This window comes from Protopterus annectens, chromosome 2.part2, assembly GCF_019279795.1.
Source record: "Protopterus annectens isolate FY-2018-M chromosome 2.part2, PAN1.0, whole genome shotgun sequence".
NCBI lineage: Eukaryota > Metazoa > Chordata > Ceratodontiformes > Protopteridae > Protopterus > Protopterus annectens.
This window is the reverse complement of record NC_056730.1, coordinates 871,335,377-871,352,182: the sequence shown is the minus strand read 5'-3', so window position 1 is coordinate 871,352,182 and position 16,806 is coordinate 871,335,377. Positions and strand designations below refer to the sequence as shown.

Here is a 16,806-nt window from a genome sequence, read left to right as displayed (position 1 = left end):
AATGGGGGAGCCCAGATATAGACCTGTTTGCCTCCCCCCAGAACTATCAATTGGACACATTTTGCACAAGGACTCCCCACACACAAGCTTGGAAAGTGGATGCTCTGTCCTTCAGCTGGAAAAACCTATCAGTTCATGCCTTTCCTCCCCTACCTCTACTCTCCAAAGTACTACTAAAGATCAAACACAAGGACGATTTTAATTGCACCGGACTGGCCACGCCAACACTGGTACCCCCCTCTTGCGCACCTGCCTAAGACTCCTACCCAATTGTCTCAGCAGGAGAACCAGATTTTACACCCTCAGCTTCAAACACTGAAAATAGCAGCCTGGCTAATTACCTAATCTCTCATTTACCATCCCTCAGTAAACCAGTGATGGATATCATTTTAAAGGCAAGGAGGCCTAGTACTAGAAAATCTTATGCTGAAAAATGGAAAAGATTCTGTGCCTGGAGCCAATCTCAAGGGATGAGCACAGCAGTGCCCAATTTACCTCAGATTTTACAATACTTAACTGAGATGCTTCACAAGGGTCTTTCTCCTCCATCAAAATTCACGCCTCAGCCATTTCAGCTGATTATAACACAGAACCTCCCCTCTTCTCTCATCCATTGCTCAAGCAGTTCCTCAGAGCGGCCAAAAATTTATGACCTCCCAGGAGAGCTCCAACTCCAGCCTAGGACCTTAACTTTGTATTGGAGAAACTCACTCTTCCTCCTTTCGAGCCAGCTACTACTGCAGACTTAAAATTCCTTTCTTGGAAAACAGCTTTCCTTTTAGCAATCACTTCAGCAAGAAGGGTGTCTGAATTACAGGCCCTCATGGCAGTGGAGCCTTTCATCATCTTTCATGCGGACAGGGTGTCCCTCAGGACCAGTCCTTCCTTCATACCCAAGGTGGTATCCAGTGTGGCCTTTAATCAGTCCATTCATTTGCCATCCTTCTTTCCTAATCCACAGAACAAAGGGGAACGGATAATGCACTCCTTAGATGTGCACAGACAACTTAGATTCTACTAGGACAGGACTAAACCTCAAAGGAAATCTGAACAACTGCTGGTGGCATTTGCTGCAAGGGCAGAGGGGGGAAGACTATTTCAAAGCAAACCATTTCCAAATGGATAGGCTATTGTATTCTTTTATACTACAAGCACCATGGAAAACCTATCCCACAGGGGATCAGACCCCCACTCAACCAGGGCTGCATCTACCTCTACAGCCTTTCAGAGGCGTCCCTACCAGGGATATCCTAGAAGCTGCTACCAGGAGTTCTGTACATACTTTCACCAAGCATTACCATCTGCCAATTTTCTCTAAATCCAGAGCTGGCTTTGCCACTGCAGTCTTATAGCTGGTCCTAATGCTATCTGAATTCCTCCTCCCATCCTTAGCTTTGGGATTGTACCCAAATGTGATGACTGCAACAATGAAACATGAAGAACATAGTACAGTTGTGTACACTTACCATAAATGTAGATGTTCGAGTGTATTCAATGTTGCAGTCCTGGTTACCCTCCCTCCAGCCCCCTTACTTCTTTTGGCTATACCTCTACTCTCCTTTACTATGCTCAAAATCTTTTTGGTGTATTTGCTTTTTTGTTGGAGGTATAACCTTGTATATTTATATATTTAATTGCTTCCCATTAGGGGGGCACCTGACATCTGGGGCAATAAAAACTGAGGTAATGACGTTGGCTGCATGTTTTATACCCCTGATGACCTGCCGTCACGGAAGAAGGGACAGCAACTGACGCAGGACCCAAGACTTTGTTAATCAGGCCGTCTGAGCGCTACTGCAAGCAGATAACCTAAATGTGATGACTGCAACAGTGAATACACTCGAACATCTACATTTATCGTAAGTGTACACAACTGTACTTTTTGTTGAAACCTTGTGTCTTTTATCTGCAAGCAAGTTCTTGGAATGTCAGCACTACACTTGCATCATCTTCAGAACTGTCTATTTAATTGAATTGGGTTTCTGGGATTAGACTGCTTGGAACAATGTATTGTTTTTGCTTTTGAGTTTATACAGTATTGGAGATAGTATATTAGAAGTCAGGGGTGTATGGGACAGAGTCCCAGTTTTGGAGGGTGGGCTCCCTGCAAAAAATGCAGTGTATGTTAAGTCTAAGCAGTGTTTTTGAAGCCAGCTTTTTGGACTTGCAGGCTTTTTTTTACCAAAGAAATGCATCTTTATTTTTACATACCTTTATTAAATTATCAGTTACGACATAGACACATATTTTGACCTCTTCCCCTCCCAGATAAATTCCTTCAACTCTGTATTAATCACTGACTACAACTTCTCCTATTGTTAAGAACTATGCCTGACCTGTATATAGAACTAAATGGACTAAAAGTATTTTCACTGTTTGTGTCTTACTCTCCATATCCGTAATTAAGAACTTCCAGTGTCTCAGTTACTGTATTTTATTTAGTTTCTTCCCATGTATCCTTAGCTGCAATAACAGAATCCTGCTTTAAACCATGTACCTGTATACTTCATCGTATTATGTCCCCATAAATATGGGTATTGCTGAACTAGTGTGGGTGCATATCTTATCTCTATAACCTTTGTTTTATTTTCATTCATTTTATGTCCCCAAAAGACTTGAACCTGTCTCAAAATATTCCACAGCATCAATGTATCCTTTTCTAGATGTATCAAGTACAAAATATTTTATCTGTAAATAAAAATACATTTTCTATATGTAATACTAGTTATATCCTTGAGTTTGTGAGTCCCTTATTTTATTTTCCAGTACTTCGTAAAGCAATTAACAAAGAGAAAAGAAGGCAGCCCCTGCATTGTTCTTTTGTTCATACACAGCTTATTGGTGAGGAGCTCTCCCACCTTCATTCTTGCTTCCTTCCTTTCATATATCTTCCTAATTAATCTTATTATTGTGTTAGGGAACACAAAGCTTCTGTTGCCCAACTCATAAAATTCCAGCTGATTCTAATCATTGATTTCTCTGCAACAAGACCTACCAACAACAGCAGTATTTTATTACCTTCTGCTTCCTTCTGAATCACCATTGTACTATTAATGTTTGTCTCCCTTCTAAAAAAACATGTTAATCAGTTGCTGTCAATTTTTGCAATAAATTTGTCATTCTTTTGGTTAGTATACACATAAACACTTTATAACCATTATTTAAAATTAAAATGTATCTATATAAACCTGGGTTTAAGGGTTCTTAATCATTTTGGGGTACGATACCCACCACAGCTTTTCTCAAGATGCTGGGCATCCCCATTTTTACAATACTGCTAGCAAAACCTTCCAGATCTGTATTATTTTCTTCCCTCCTAACTTCCAGATCTTTATCACTTTCTTCGTTCCTAACTTCCATGCTTCCACAGAAATGTCCATCCTGTTCTTGGAGACTTTCCTTTTGATTGAAAATGCATCACCACTTTTATATCATTGCTTCTTATCTTGACTATTAAATTTGAGCCACATCTTCCAGTAACCTTGGCAAAATTAAGTTTTCCATAAATATTTTTGTTTGTGCCTTTTCGTGATCTCCACATTCCACTGCTATATATACATTTTCATAACAATTCCAAAATATTTTTAATACCGCTGTATAATCTCAGGTTATTTTTCTTGTAATAGTCTGAGTTCGGTGACAACCCTTTCTATTTTCTAATGCCTAACTCATTGTGCTAAAAGTTCTTATGATCTGGGGTTGGTATCAAAAAATAGTTGCTAAACAGCAGCATATCTAAACTCATGCATATCACCCAAAGACTCCCTTATTTTCCCTTAGCACTCTGCATTTGTTTCTCTTCTTGTTCTGTCAGATTCCCCTTTTTCTTCAATACTTTTACCTTTGTCATCCCCTCAAAATAATTTCTTTTACCTTCCCCCCCATATTTTTCTATTTTATTTCTAACCTATTTTAAGCTCCATTTTCATTTTTCCCAAAAGCTATTGAACAATTTCCACTACCCATTCCTTAAATTTCTCTTTTTAGCAAGCAAGCAAGAAAGTGTCAGTGTCTCATTTTACTTCATTACCCTGCATCATTATCTTAGTTTTTATTGGTGCATGGTCTGAAATAGTTATTGGATAGTGTAAAAGCTTTCAAGTAAAATAGGAATTCTGTCCAGTCTAATCCAGATGTTCATCGTGTTACCCTGCTGCAGTCATCACAGTTGGGTTATCCTGTTGTCAGGCGGTCCCGCAGTCGGCCTGAATTCCAAAGTCTTGGTCCGGCGTCGGTTGCTGTCGCTTCTTCCCTGACTTCAGTGTGCCAGGGGTATATAAGAGGCATCCAGCGCCATTTTCTTCAGTCTTTCTTGCCGCACAGTGCCCGAAGCAGAAGTAGTTCGCAAGTGCCGGTCAGCCGACACCTGAGATTTTCAAATCGAGTTTCAGTCCGAAGTCTTCAAAGCTAAGTACCCCGTTGGGGAACCTTTTCTTGCCTCAGTCCGATGTCAGAAAAAGTTAACAATTGCATTTCTTATGGGAAGCAAATACCTCATAAGGACTTTCAATCTTATTGTATACCTTGCCTAGGCCCAGACCACGACGTCACTGGTTGTCGGTTTTGTGCTAGGTTCAATAAGCGAACTATAAAGCGACGCTTTGATTTCGCACGACACTACTTCAGTAGGAAATTTAATTACACTATGCCGTCGGAGCAACCGACTACCGGTGTGCATAAAAAATGCAAAGATAAAGACAGGCAGCCTAGATCCAAGCCAGACTCCGAGGCCTCGGCTGGGCCGGTCGCTGGTTCTCCGGTTTTCAGTGAGGCGCCTACGCAGCCCCTGGCTACCGCAGAATTGGATCCCCGGACCGCTTTGGATTCTCCAGCAGAGAGTTCTAGGCCGACGCAGCCATTTTCTTTAGGCCCTACCGGCGACATTGCAGAAGGAAAAGCCGGTGCTGTAGAAACACCTTCGGTTTCTGATGAAAGGAATGCCAAACCTGCCACAAAATCAATGGGCAGAGGCACAAAAACAAATTACAGCTCTCTTGGACATGAGAGCCATTCAACTGGTACCTACATAGGAGCAAGGCCAAGGATTTTACTCAAGGCTATTTCTAGTCCCCAGAAAGGACAATGCTTGAAGACCCATTCTGGACCTTTCAGTTCTAAACACCTTCTTGCAGGTACCCAAATTCAAGATGCTAACATTACAGCAGCTTCTTCCCATGTTGGGCAAGAAAGCTTGGCTAGTAACGTTAGACCTCAAGGAGGCATACCTGCATGTCCCTGTCAGACAAAATTGCAGAAGATACCTCCGTTTCATTGCAGGTTCAACCCATTACCAATTCTCTGCACTGCCCTTTGGCTTATCTACTGCACCCAGGGTCTTCACAAAATGCCTGGCACCACTAATTGTATACTGCAGACAAAGAGGAATTCAAATATACCCATACATGGACGACTGCCTCATCCAAGCAGAAAGCAAGGACATTCTCTTACAACATCTGACTTTTGTAAAACACCTTCTAAGTTGCCTAGGGTACACAGTAAACGAAAATAAATCAAAACTAGTGCCCTCACAAAATATGACATTCCTGGGTGCCAGCTTGAATACAACGGCTCAGATGGCTTATCTGACACCAGACAAACAACTACAACTAACTCAATACTTCAGAACAATGGCAACAAAGACCCAACTCCCTGCAAGAAAAATTCTGCAGGCCTTGGGCTTCATGGCATCTTGCATACTACTAATACCATTTGCAAAACTGCATATGAGGAAATTACAATGGTACCTAAAAAGCGAATGGACTCAAAACAGCCACAGCTTGGAAACAATGATACCTCTCATTCCCTGCCTTCAACAGGAGTTTCTATGGTGGTCACAGGCATGTCACCTCAACAAGGGTCAGCCTTTCACCTTACCCCCAGCCAGGCAAACTATGATAACATTGTATCAGACTATGCCTGGGGGGCACACATGGCAGGACTGTGCATTCAAGGCATATGGACTGCAGATCAAAGGAATCTGCACATCAATCAAAAGGAAATGCTAGCTGTACAGAATGCTCTGACAGCCTTCAAGGACCTCTTACATCCAGGACAGCTTATCATAAGGACAGACAACACCACAGTAATGTGGTACATAAACAAACAAGGGGGTACACACTCCTACCCTCTATGTAGGCAAGCAATGACCTTGTGGAACACAGCACTGGCTTACCAAGTTCAATTACAAGCTTAATTCCTGCCAGGAAAAAAGAACACATTGGCAGACGACCTAAGCAGAAACATCATGGATCCCCACGAGTGGAAACTGGATCCACAAGTATTTGCAATGATAACTCAAAAATGGGAGCACCCAGACATAGACCTGTTTGCCAGCCCCCAAAACTATCAGCTAACAAAATTTCGCACAAGGACTTTTCACCATCAAGCTTGGAAAGTGGACGCACTCTCATTCAGTTGGAAAATGCTGACAGTATATGCCTTCCCTCCATTGCCCCTTCTCACAAAGGTGCTGCTGAAAGTCAAGATGGAGAGACCCGAGTGATACTCATTGCCCCAGACTGGCCACGCCAGCACTGGTACCCACTATTAAGGAATATGGATTTTACCACAGATTCAGATTCTACACAGCCAGCTCAAAACCTTAAACTTGGCTGCATGGCAAATCACCTAAGCAACCAGCCAGCTCCTCTTTCACAAGCTGTTATGGATGTTATTCTGGAGGCCAGGAGGCCCAGCACCAGGAAAGCCTACTCAGACAAATGGAAAAGGTTTTGCGCCTGGAACCAAGCTAAAGGCCAAAATACCTTTCAGCCGGACATACCTCAGATTCTACAATATTTAACTGAGATGTTACACAAAGGGCTTTCTTTTTCATCTATTAAAATCCACGCCTCAGCTATTTCAGCTCACTACAACACGGATCCTCCGTTATTTTCACATCCACTCCTAAGGCAGTTTCTCAGAGGGGCCAAAAACATTAGGCTTCCCAGGAGAGCACCAACACCTACTTGGGACTTCAATTTTGTTGTGGAAAAACTTACGCTACTTCCTTTTGAGCCAGCTTTCTCAGCTGACTTAAAGTTTATATCATGGAAGACTGCCCTGCTGCTAGCAATTACTTCAGCCAGAAGAGTCTCAGAGCTTCAGGCACTAATGGCAGTAGAGCCTTTCCTCATTTTTCATCAAGACAGAGTTTCTCTACAAACTAACCCCTCCTTTATGCCTAAGGTGGTATCCAGTGTGGCTCTAAATCAAACCATCCATTTACCCACCTTCTTTCCAAATCCACAGAGTAAAGGAGAAAGACTTCTGCATTCCTTGGACATTCACAGGCAGCTACATTACTACTTGGATAAAACTAAGGTTTTCAGAAAATCTGACCAGCTTTTTGTATCCTATGCTACAGCATCACAAGGAAAGGCTATCTCAAAACAGACCATTTCCAAATGGATAGGACATTGCATACGTTTTTGCTACACCCACCATGGAAAACCAGTTCCTGCTAGCATAAGGCTCCACTCTACCAGGGCAGCAGCTACATCTACAGCCTTCCTCAGGGGGGTGCCAACCAAGGATATTCTAGAAGCTGCAACTTGGAGTTCAGTACACACCTTCACCAAACACTATCACTTACCACTTTACTCTAAGACTAGAGCTGGCTTCGCCACTGCAGTGCCTTCTAGCCTCCTCTAACCCTGTTTGACTCCATCTCCCATCCTTAGCTTTGGGATTCTACCCAAGTGTGATGACTGCAGCAGGGTAACACAATGAACATAGTACAGTTTTGTACCTACTATAAATGTAGATGTTCAAGTGTATACCCTGCTGCAGTCCAGGTTACCCTCCCTCCATCCCCTCTGACCTATCTAAAACCTTTCATTACCTTAAAATCTGATTCAACCTTTGTAGTGTATTTGCTTATAGCTGGAGGGATGTGTTGTTTGTGCTAAACTTTTATTATTGGTACTATCTACTGACCACCTTTTGGGGGGGCACCTGACATCTGGGGCAAGAAAAACTGAAGAAAATGGCGTCTGATGCCTCTTATATACCCCTGGTGCACTGACGTCAGGGAAAAAGCAACAGCAACCGACGCCGGACCAAGTCTTTGGAATTCAAGCCGACTGCGGGACCACCTGACAACAGGATAACCCAAGTGTGATGACTGCAGCAGGGTATACACTCGAACATCTACATTTATGGTAGGTACAAAACTGTACTTTATTGTACCTCTGGGTGTAATATGTAAATTGTCTGATTTCCTGCTGCGGAGTACACATCTTCCATACCAATGTGCTGTTTCTGTTGTGGATATTAAAACAGAAAGTCCAGTCTGTGTGCTGATGCATTTCTCATAAAGTCTTTGCAGTCTTTCCCTTAGATTTGTTGTGGTACTGCTGTAAACCTTAAGTTGTCTCTGTGTGACTTGGCGTCAAAATCAACCACCGTCTGTGACATTTGTTCTCGTTTTAATTGCTCCCCCACCTTTTTGTCTTTCATTTCCTTTTCAACAGTTTGCATACCTTTTTTTCTCTCAATGCCAGGTTAAAACATTTTTTATTTTCTGCAGCCTTTTATTATTTGTCTGTCTACATATTCCAGCAAGGAACTACTTTTATTACACATCTCAGAATGCATTTGGCCAATCTTTCTAGGGTGACTAAGGAATTTATTCCTCCAGATGCCTTTGCCATCTGCTTTCCTCACCTTTTTTCAATACTGCTTTCTGATACCTTCTGAGTTTTTGCAGCTGTACTCCCTTTTACTTCCCCTTTTTTCTCTTCTATTTTGATCTTCTGGATGTCACCAAAAACATTTTCAGTAGTTTGCAGACTTTTGTTGCTTCTAAATAATTTTCAGTAGTTTGCAGACTTTTGTTGCTTTTAAATAATTTTCAGTCCAAAGACTGCTTATAATACTACTACTGTCTGGGAATTCTCTGGAATCTCATTTGATGTTCGACTGGGAACCTAAAGAGAAGACAAAGCCTTGTATTGAGAGCAGTCCAGAATCAGTTTTTTTTTTAATTTCTCCATGTCTTTTGGGGTTTCTACTGCTATAACGGGCATGGACCCCATTCCTAAGTCAAAGTACAATTAAAGTTCATGAAATTAGTATTGTTTCAATCTTTGATGTCAGCCTGAAGTGCTCTTCACAGCACCCGCAGTGTACCCAGTAATGACTCCTCCTGCAATTCGTATGTGGTTACATGTATTGGTAACATATCTAAATGTGATTGTAGATTATTTTTATAAGACCCATAGCTCCTACTACTAGTGGAACTGTCTGGGTAGCTTTCTTCCACATTGCTGTTGTTTCTTCCTGCAGATCCTGATATTTTATAACTTTGTCTCTGTATACAAGACACTGTAGTCACTGGGTCTGGTGATTTCAATGATCAGTGCTACTTTTGTCTTCTTTTCGTGGACCAGTAAATCTAGTTTTCTAGCATCTATCTTTTGAACTGTTGGTAATGGATGATCCCATGTGATGTAAACTTAATTTTCTATGGCTCGTGTTTCCAGTGTTTTTCATCCACTTCAGTGCCATAATGTTTGCACAATCCCCAGTGCAACAATTTTGCCACATTATTATGCCTTTCAGTATGCATTCCTTCTGCCATTAGTATGTCATAGCCAGCAATGAGGTGTATGGCTGTTTCCACTTTGGTTTTACAAAACCTACATTTGTCTGTTTGTCCCACATGTTGAATGGACTTTGTAAACTAACGCGTACGCAGCCCACTGTAATGGGCCGCCAGTATTAACCTTTCATCTCTTGGTTTGAATTTACCTCTCCTTAACCATTCCTGCGTTCGTTCCTGATCAACATGAGGTTCTTCCAGAAGTTTTCTATACTTGCAGCTATATTTCTGTATTTTTTACATTTCTTGCCTTCTCGTCTGTTCCTTCACCTTGTATTCTTTCTTTTGTTTTGTTGGCACATTCAGTTGCTGCTGGATTTTTATTTACTTCTAGTTTGATTTCCTTTCCTGCTTGACGCCAATATGCTTCTGCTAGATTAATCTTAGATTTATTCCCATCATGTTTCAAAATTTTTACTAAGTTTGGGTCTTGTGAGGTCAGCAGATGTGTGGAGTCCCACGATTGCAAATCTATACATGTAATTAATTTCAAGGAGGCCCATCCATCCTTCGGAATGGGGAATCTTGGTATGCACTGACTTTTATAAATCATTTGGTGAGCATGAAGCATCCTTCTTGTTTTCCTATCTAATCTATCCATCACATTTTGGGGCCAATCAATCACTCCAAAACTATAAGTTAGGACAGGAAGAACAAATTAGTTTATAGCTTGGATTTTGTTCGTAGATGTCAGTGTTGTTTTCAGGATTAATTTAAGTCTTCTAAAGTATTCCTTACTAAGTTTTTTTCACATTTGTTCATGTTTTATTGTTGATCCTTTATCAGTTCCTAAATATTTATGCACTCCCTCTTGCTCAAGTTCTTTTATGTCACATTCTTGTCTCAAACTGATGATGTTCTGCAGTCCTATCTCACCTTCATTCTTTACATATGGGATGGGAGCTGATCCTCAGCTTCGATTCGGCCTATTTACAAGCTGTAAGACTTCTGGTTGGCTCGTGGCTAGGTAGGTATCCCATGGTGCACCAGTACAATCCCTAGATCTTGTTTGCTGCTGACTAGAAGAAATAACAACATACAGAAAGAAGCCAATGCTAAAAGGTCTCCATAAATAATGAAATTAATATTTTTGTGTCTCCAGGTACTTCCAGGATGGGGGCAGGAGGGCAGGTTCGTAAGAATGATGGGTGATATGGACTACAAACAAGGAACGTTATGGTAAGTACATAACTTCTTTATGTTCTGTAGTCCTATCTCACCTTCATTCTTTACTTATGGGACAGCGCCCCTAGTACCTTATTCTTCGGTGGCTCAAGGAAAAATACTCCTGAGTACCATGGAACCAAATGATGCTCTACCCCTGGAGGTTAAATCCAATTTGTAATGAGTAGTAAAAGTGTGAGGGGTAGCCCATGTAGCAACTGCACAAATATTATGAAGTGGGACACTGGCTTGATAGGCTGCAGATCTGGTAGAATTAGCCTTGATTTTAAACAGCTAAAAATCCAGTTAGAGGGAGTCACTTTGGAAACTGGTAAGCCCAACCTGGATTCAGAAAAGGAAATGAATAATTGATCTGATTTTCTGATGTCTTTAGTCCGGTGCAAATAAAAATGTAATTGTCTATGGACATCCAGCTGGTGAACCTGTACTTAGAACATTATGGTAAGTACATAACTTCTTTTTTTTCTTGGTGCTGTAGTATTCCTGCTTTAAAGGTTGCTTTGCACATTTGTCAAGACCAAGTAACGTTCTTATATCATTTGGAAAGTTTTGACAACTTGCAGTTGTGCTTTCAGTTTCTCATCTGATGAGCTATATAGTTTTAAATCATCAACAAAGAGAAGATGAGAAGTCTTTACACTATGTTGTTTTTTAGGAGCCAAATTATAGCCATGACATAAGCTGTTAAGTAGACAGTTTAATGGGATAAGGGCAAGACAGAATAACAGCGGTGACAGAGAGTCACACTGGAATATCCCCTTTGAATTTTTTACCCATGGAATAATAATTTGTCCTTTATCATGGCTTAATTGCAAAGTGGTCTGTCACTGTAATGTAGTCGATCACTGTAGGGTGTATCTTATACATTTTAAGCACTCTTTTATCCATGAATATGGCATACTATCAAATGCTTTTTTAGAGTCAATCCATGCCATACTTAGATCCTTCCCCTTTTTACAGTTCTCCACTATGACTTAACAACAAATGATCCTTTGTTCCATATGACTTTCTTTTATTGCCCTTTTGTTCTGTTGCCATAGTTGAGTTTTTTTAAATGACTATAAACTCTGTCGGCATCAATTTCAGTGTATAGTTTATACATCGTCTGAAGGCAATTTATTGGTCTATAGTTTTTAGGGTGATTTGCAGGTTCCCTCTTAAAGGAAAACTCCACCCTAGAACTAAAAAAATAATTTTTTTTCACTCTATCTTTGTTTCCTGACCTATTTTAACACCTCAAAATCACTCCAAGTGTTTTTTAATTGTTTAAGTGTTTTTCAATTTGTAATTTTAGCCCATTTTCTACAACACGGCTACCAGTGGGGCTTGATGCATCAACGTGATCTTGTTCTCCCTTAACCCTTTCTCTTTCCCATAATGCTTTGTGGTCCAAGAGGAATTGATTCTGCAAAGTCCTCAGCACAGTGACAGTTTTAACATCTCTGCAGTAGTGTGGGGGGAGGGGACTGTCAGTTCCTCTTGAAGTACAAAAGAAAACCCTGAACAAAGGCCTGCAATTTAGCTACTTTTCTGGCTGTAGCTGGATAACTTCTAAGTGTAATATAAGTATAGTGTAAAACAAGGTCCGAGCCAAACATAAATGTGGGTGATTAGAGACAGAAAAGAAGCATCCTTTTACAAAAGGTAAAGAAGATAACAGTGACTCACACAAATCCCATTATATGTCACTGGCATGCGAATTCACAGTTACTTCCTTATGTGTGGCATGAGTCATATAAAGCATTATGGGAAAGAAAAAGGGTTGAGGGAGAACAAGATGATGTTGATACATCAAGCCCCATTGGTAGCCATGTTGTGGAAAACAGGCTAAAATTACAAATAAAGCACCTTATTCTTGGTGGCAGTTAATTCACCAAGTGAGTGTCAAAGTTGTAGGCCCTCTCATCAGTACCGCCATACTTAGTTTTTCATAAAGGCAGTATTTTCTTTCTAAGATGGCTATGGAGAACAATTGGAACCACTCCATTTACTTACCAGTGCGTTTTCTGGTATTTTCCAACAGAGGTGACTACTTGCTGCATTATCTTGATATTTAAGACAATTGAAGTTTTACTTGGTAACAACTAGATCTTTCAGAAAGTCTAAACAGTTTGCTTCTTTCTCCAAGGCCCGGTTTGGCATGCCAGTGTCTAAGGTTACTCTCTCCATGTAGCTGTCTGATTGTGTTTGTTTTGTGTATAGTTTGAAAGGAAAGCACTTGCAGGGTAAACCAAAAGATTATTCTGCTAGAGTTATGGCTACTTCTACAGCTTTTTTTCTGCAGAGCTGCATTGAATGAGGTCTTTGCAGCTGCTACTTTCGTGTACCCTCACACCTTTGTGTCCCACTACAAATTGGACATCCAGTCAACATCCAAAGCCTCTTCTGGTTCCACCGTTGTGCACAACATCCTTCCTTGAAACCTCTTTGGGATTTTCTGTGGCTGGGGATTCTCTTATAAGTTGAATAGACAGACAAGATAACATTGAATATGAAAATTATGTACTTAGTAAAACAATAGACCTGTGTTGTCTGTTTCCTTACGATTCAATCTTCCCTTCCTCCTGCCTCCACCATTATTGTGAGCTTCCTGATCAGGGGACAACTGAGTCAGGGATGTTATTTTTCCTCCTGTGTTGGAGGCTTTATTTTTTTCCCAGTGATATTGAGTGTTGTCAGTTTGGTTGGTATGGGACAAACTTGATCAGAAGGAATCTTGAGGAGCGAGGGATTATGGGTAGAGGAGGCAGAGTTCAGTGGGCTGAATTCTGTGGTATATGGCCGCACTCTGATTTGAGTCAGATCAGTTAACCCACAGGTTGAGCCAGATTGAAAGAGGGAAGAAGGATCTAGCATTATGGTAAGCATATAACTTTTATTTATTGGAGGGTTTCAAAATGTCATGGGCAGCAAATTTAAGCCTCTGACATTCTAGAGTCTGAGTCTATCCTTATTTTCCTTAAAGGTGAAATTATAAGGCATTGTTTTTCCTCATTTTAAAAAAGACTGTTGTGTTAAGTGGAGTTAAGTGTTTCTGGCTAAGATATGAATGGTGTTTCTTTTGATAAGATCTAGATCATAAAGATAAAGGCTTTCCAAAGTGCCTTTGTTTCCGCAGAGTAATAAACTGCACATGACTGCTTTGGAGAGTCTTTTGTCTTAGAAATGGCACCATTGAAAAATGCAGTAAATGTGATAAATATGAAAACCCAGCAGATGAGTAACATGTATCTAGAAGTAGCATCTGTCCATGGGGCTTTCAAAAAAAAAAGTAGTCAAAATATCCATTGATGCTAATGTTAATAAGGTTTCTGTGGTGCAGCAACTTTTATAGATGAGCAACAAAATGTCTCTTGAGAGTCCTGCAGAACAGAAAATGCTATGGTAAACGACCAGGGATAGGACAGGCACATGGTAGACTGGTGAAAAGTATCAGGGATATCTTGAGCCTTTGCATGCTCTGATGTGAGATGCCCTGAGCCTCTCTGTATTCTGCTGTTTTTTTTTCCATGGCACTTCCCCAGACTAATCTGATGCAGTATCAAACATTAAGTTTTTAATTGCAGGAATTTTGCCCTTAGAAGGTCAGTAACAGCAAAGCCAATTCAAGTTGAAATATCCAGATTGCTGTTAACAGTATCCATTTATTTTGTCTTTCTCTACCGTCACGCTGCTTAGCAGCACTCCTCGTGTAGAGTAGAGAATTTCCATGGTGTTCTGGACCTATTACCTTCAGTCACTAAGAATGCCACCTCAGGCCAGTCCCAAAAATAAGCCATGCGAAATGACAGTGACCTAGTCAGTAGAAGTAGATGAGTAAAATTATTATTTATTTTTTTTTTAGTAACCTAAATCAGTGTTTGTTTGTTCCCCAACGTATGGATTACATACAAAAGTTGCTTTGTATGTTCATTGAAAGGTGATGTTTTGGTAATTCTAGTAAATTGCATTCTTGTGTGTGTTCTAGAGGTGGGAGTTTGATTATGTTAAACTGAAAATTCCATTCAGTAAAATAGTACTCCAGATGGCTGTCTACATCCAGTTTTATTTTCTTTGAAAGTCATACAGAAAAAAATATTTAGTTGTTTTTTGTTTATATGTTTGTTTTTGTCATTTTAATTTTCAGACCCATACTCTGTAAAGAGAAATGTAGCAAGAACCGTCAACAGCCAGCTTGTTTATGAATATGTTCTTCACTGCCTCAAAACATCATACAAATATTTTGCTTTGCCTCATGAGAGAATGCCAAAATCAGGCAGAGAAATTAAACAGAAACTGCATACAGATGAGTTGCAGCAGGTGGAGCCTCACAGTGAAAACCTAAAGAGTTGCCATCCATTAAATGGCCAATATATTGGAAATATAAGTTTGGACATTATTGGTAGTCCAAACACAAGACCATTCTTAGGTGATCATCAGACTGGTAATGAAGACTGTGTTGTGAATAGCACTGAATCTTCATCTGAAGAACTAGAAGCCTGTATGAAGACTTTGGAAGTGAAAGACAACTCAGAATGTTCCAGAATGTTTCAGGTGTGCAGTTCTGAAGAAGTAAATGCAGTTGGGGATGATGCCACTATTGAAAAGGGTTCTGACAATGAAGCAGAGTGGCCAACCCATTTTCCACTTTTGGAACCTAGAGTAGATGAAGACAGTGAGACTGGAGAGTTAGCCAACCCTCCTTACCTCTGTACAGAACCTGATGTTGAAACCGAAAGTCTTTCAGATTTGGATGACTTCCCATTACCAACAGGTGTGGAAAGTGATGACTTGGAGTTAGAAGATGGTGATGAACTGGAAGACAAGGAGGACACAGATGAGGAGAGCCTAGGCTCTGATGAACTGGATAATTCTGTTAACAAATTTGTTCCTGAGCAACTTAAATTTGTTGAGAACTCTGAAGATGATGATGAAGAGTATGAGGATCTACCTTCTACATATGAAGATAGTAAAGATGCATTTGAATTAAAAATCACAAGTGGTAATCTGTCTGCAGAAAGTAGTGTAGACTACACCACCTTACTACATCGAGAAGAAGATATTACAATTTCCAGTCAAGAATGTCTGGATAGTCACAGAAATGACGAAGCTAATTTGTTTTATGAGTTCAGTAAATATTTATTTACAAAAGGCAAGGTAAGATTTAATATACTTGCTGCTTTATCTACAAATTTATATGTAAAAATTTAACTAAAATGCCACTAAATTTATTTCACCGACAAAAAAAAAATTAAAAAAAAAATGCTGTAATAGTGAAATTATTTGTTGTGTCTGTTTATAAGCAGCATTGATTGAACTGACTGTAAGGGCCAGATCAGCTGGATTTGGGTGTTGGGCAGGGTTTGACATTCACTGCAACTGGATGAGGTGAAAACTTCACTTGTCTAACAGGTCAGATTTTGTGTAATAAAAATACAAGCACATATTTTGATACTAGCTGTATTTAATCTAGTCATTTAGTCTGCTCTGTGTGAGATACTTATTTAATTTCACAGTATGCTGTTCTTATGTTTATTATTTGCATTTATATTTTTATACATATTTTTATCTTGGAGCTTTTTGCCCTGTGCCTTCTGAACATCAAACCTTCCCCATTAAGACTCTGGCATTTTGTTCCCATGTACTGAGGGGTTACCATAGTACAATCATTGGATAAGAGCCATCCAGAGGAGTCATCATAAAGGCAGCAATGAGGGATTTTTAAACAACTTTATTTATTCATCACATTATTGATTTGCAGCATGAGTATTAATGTAAAAAGTACAATAACACTTTCCATTATTGGGTACATGCATTTTACTTACAGTATTCACTGTAACTTTCTTGTCTGATAGAACATACAGATTTAAATTACAATTCCTACTAACCTACTTATTTTGGTATTTTGGTAATATTTAAAATATATAAAAAATCTAAGTATTGAAATGTGGATACATTTTAAACATTAATATTTATTGTGCATATTTTATTGTTCCCTACAGTAGCTTAACATTCTGGAGTATGTACTAAGGATATCT

General features: G+C 39.9%; 1 protein-coding gene across 2 annotated transcripts in view; it reads left to right on the top strand.

The window, feature by feature from the left end:
- TUT7 (terminal uridylyl transferase 7) overlaps window positions 1-16,806 on the top strand; it is a 3,176,298-nt gene that overhangs the window by 1,584,900 nt on the left and 1,574,592 nt on the right. For both annotated transcript variants that reach the window (XM_044064191.1, XM_044064190.1), the window contains exon 13: window positions 14,916-15,925. In XM_044064191.1, the coding sequence (XP_043920126.1) occupies window positions 14,916-15,925 (1,010 nt within the window). The remainder of the gene's footprint in view (window positions 1-14,915; window positions 15,926-16,806) is intronic.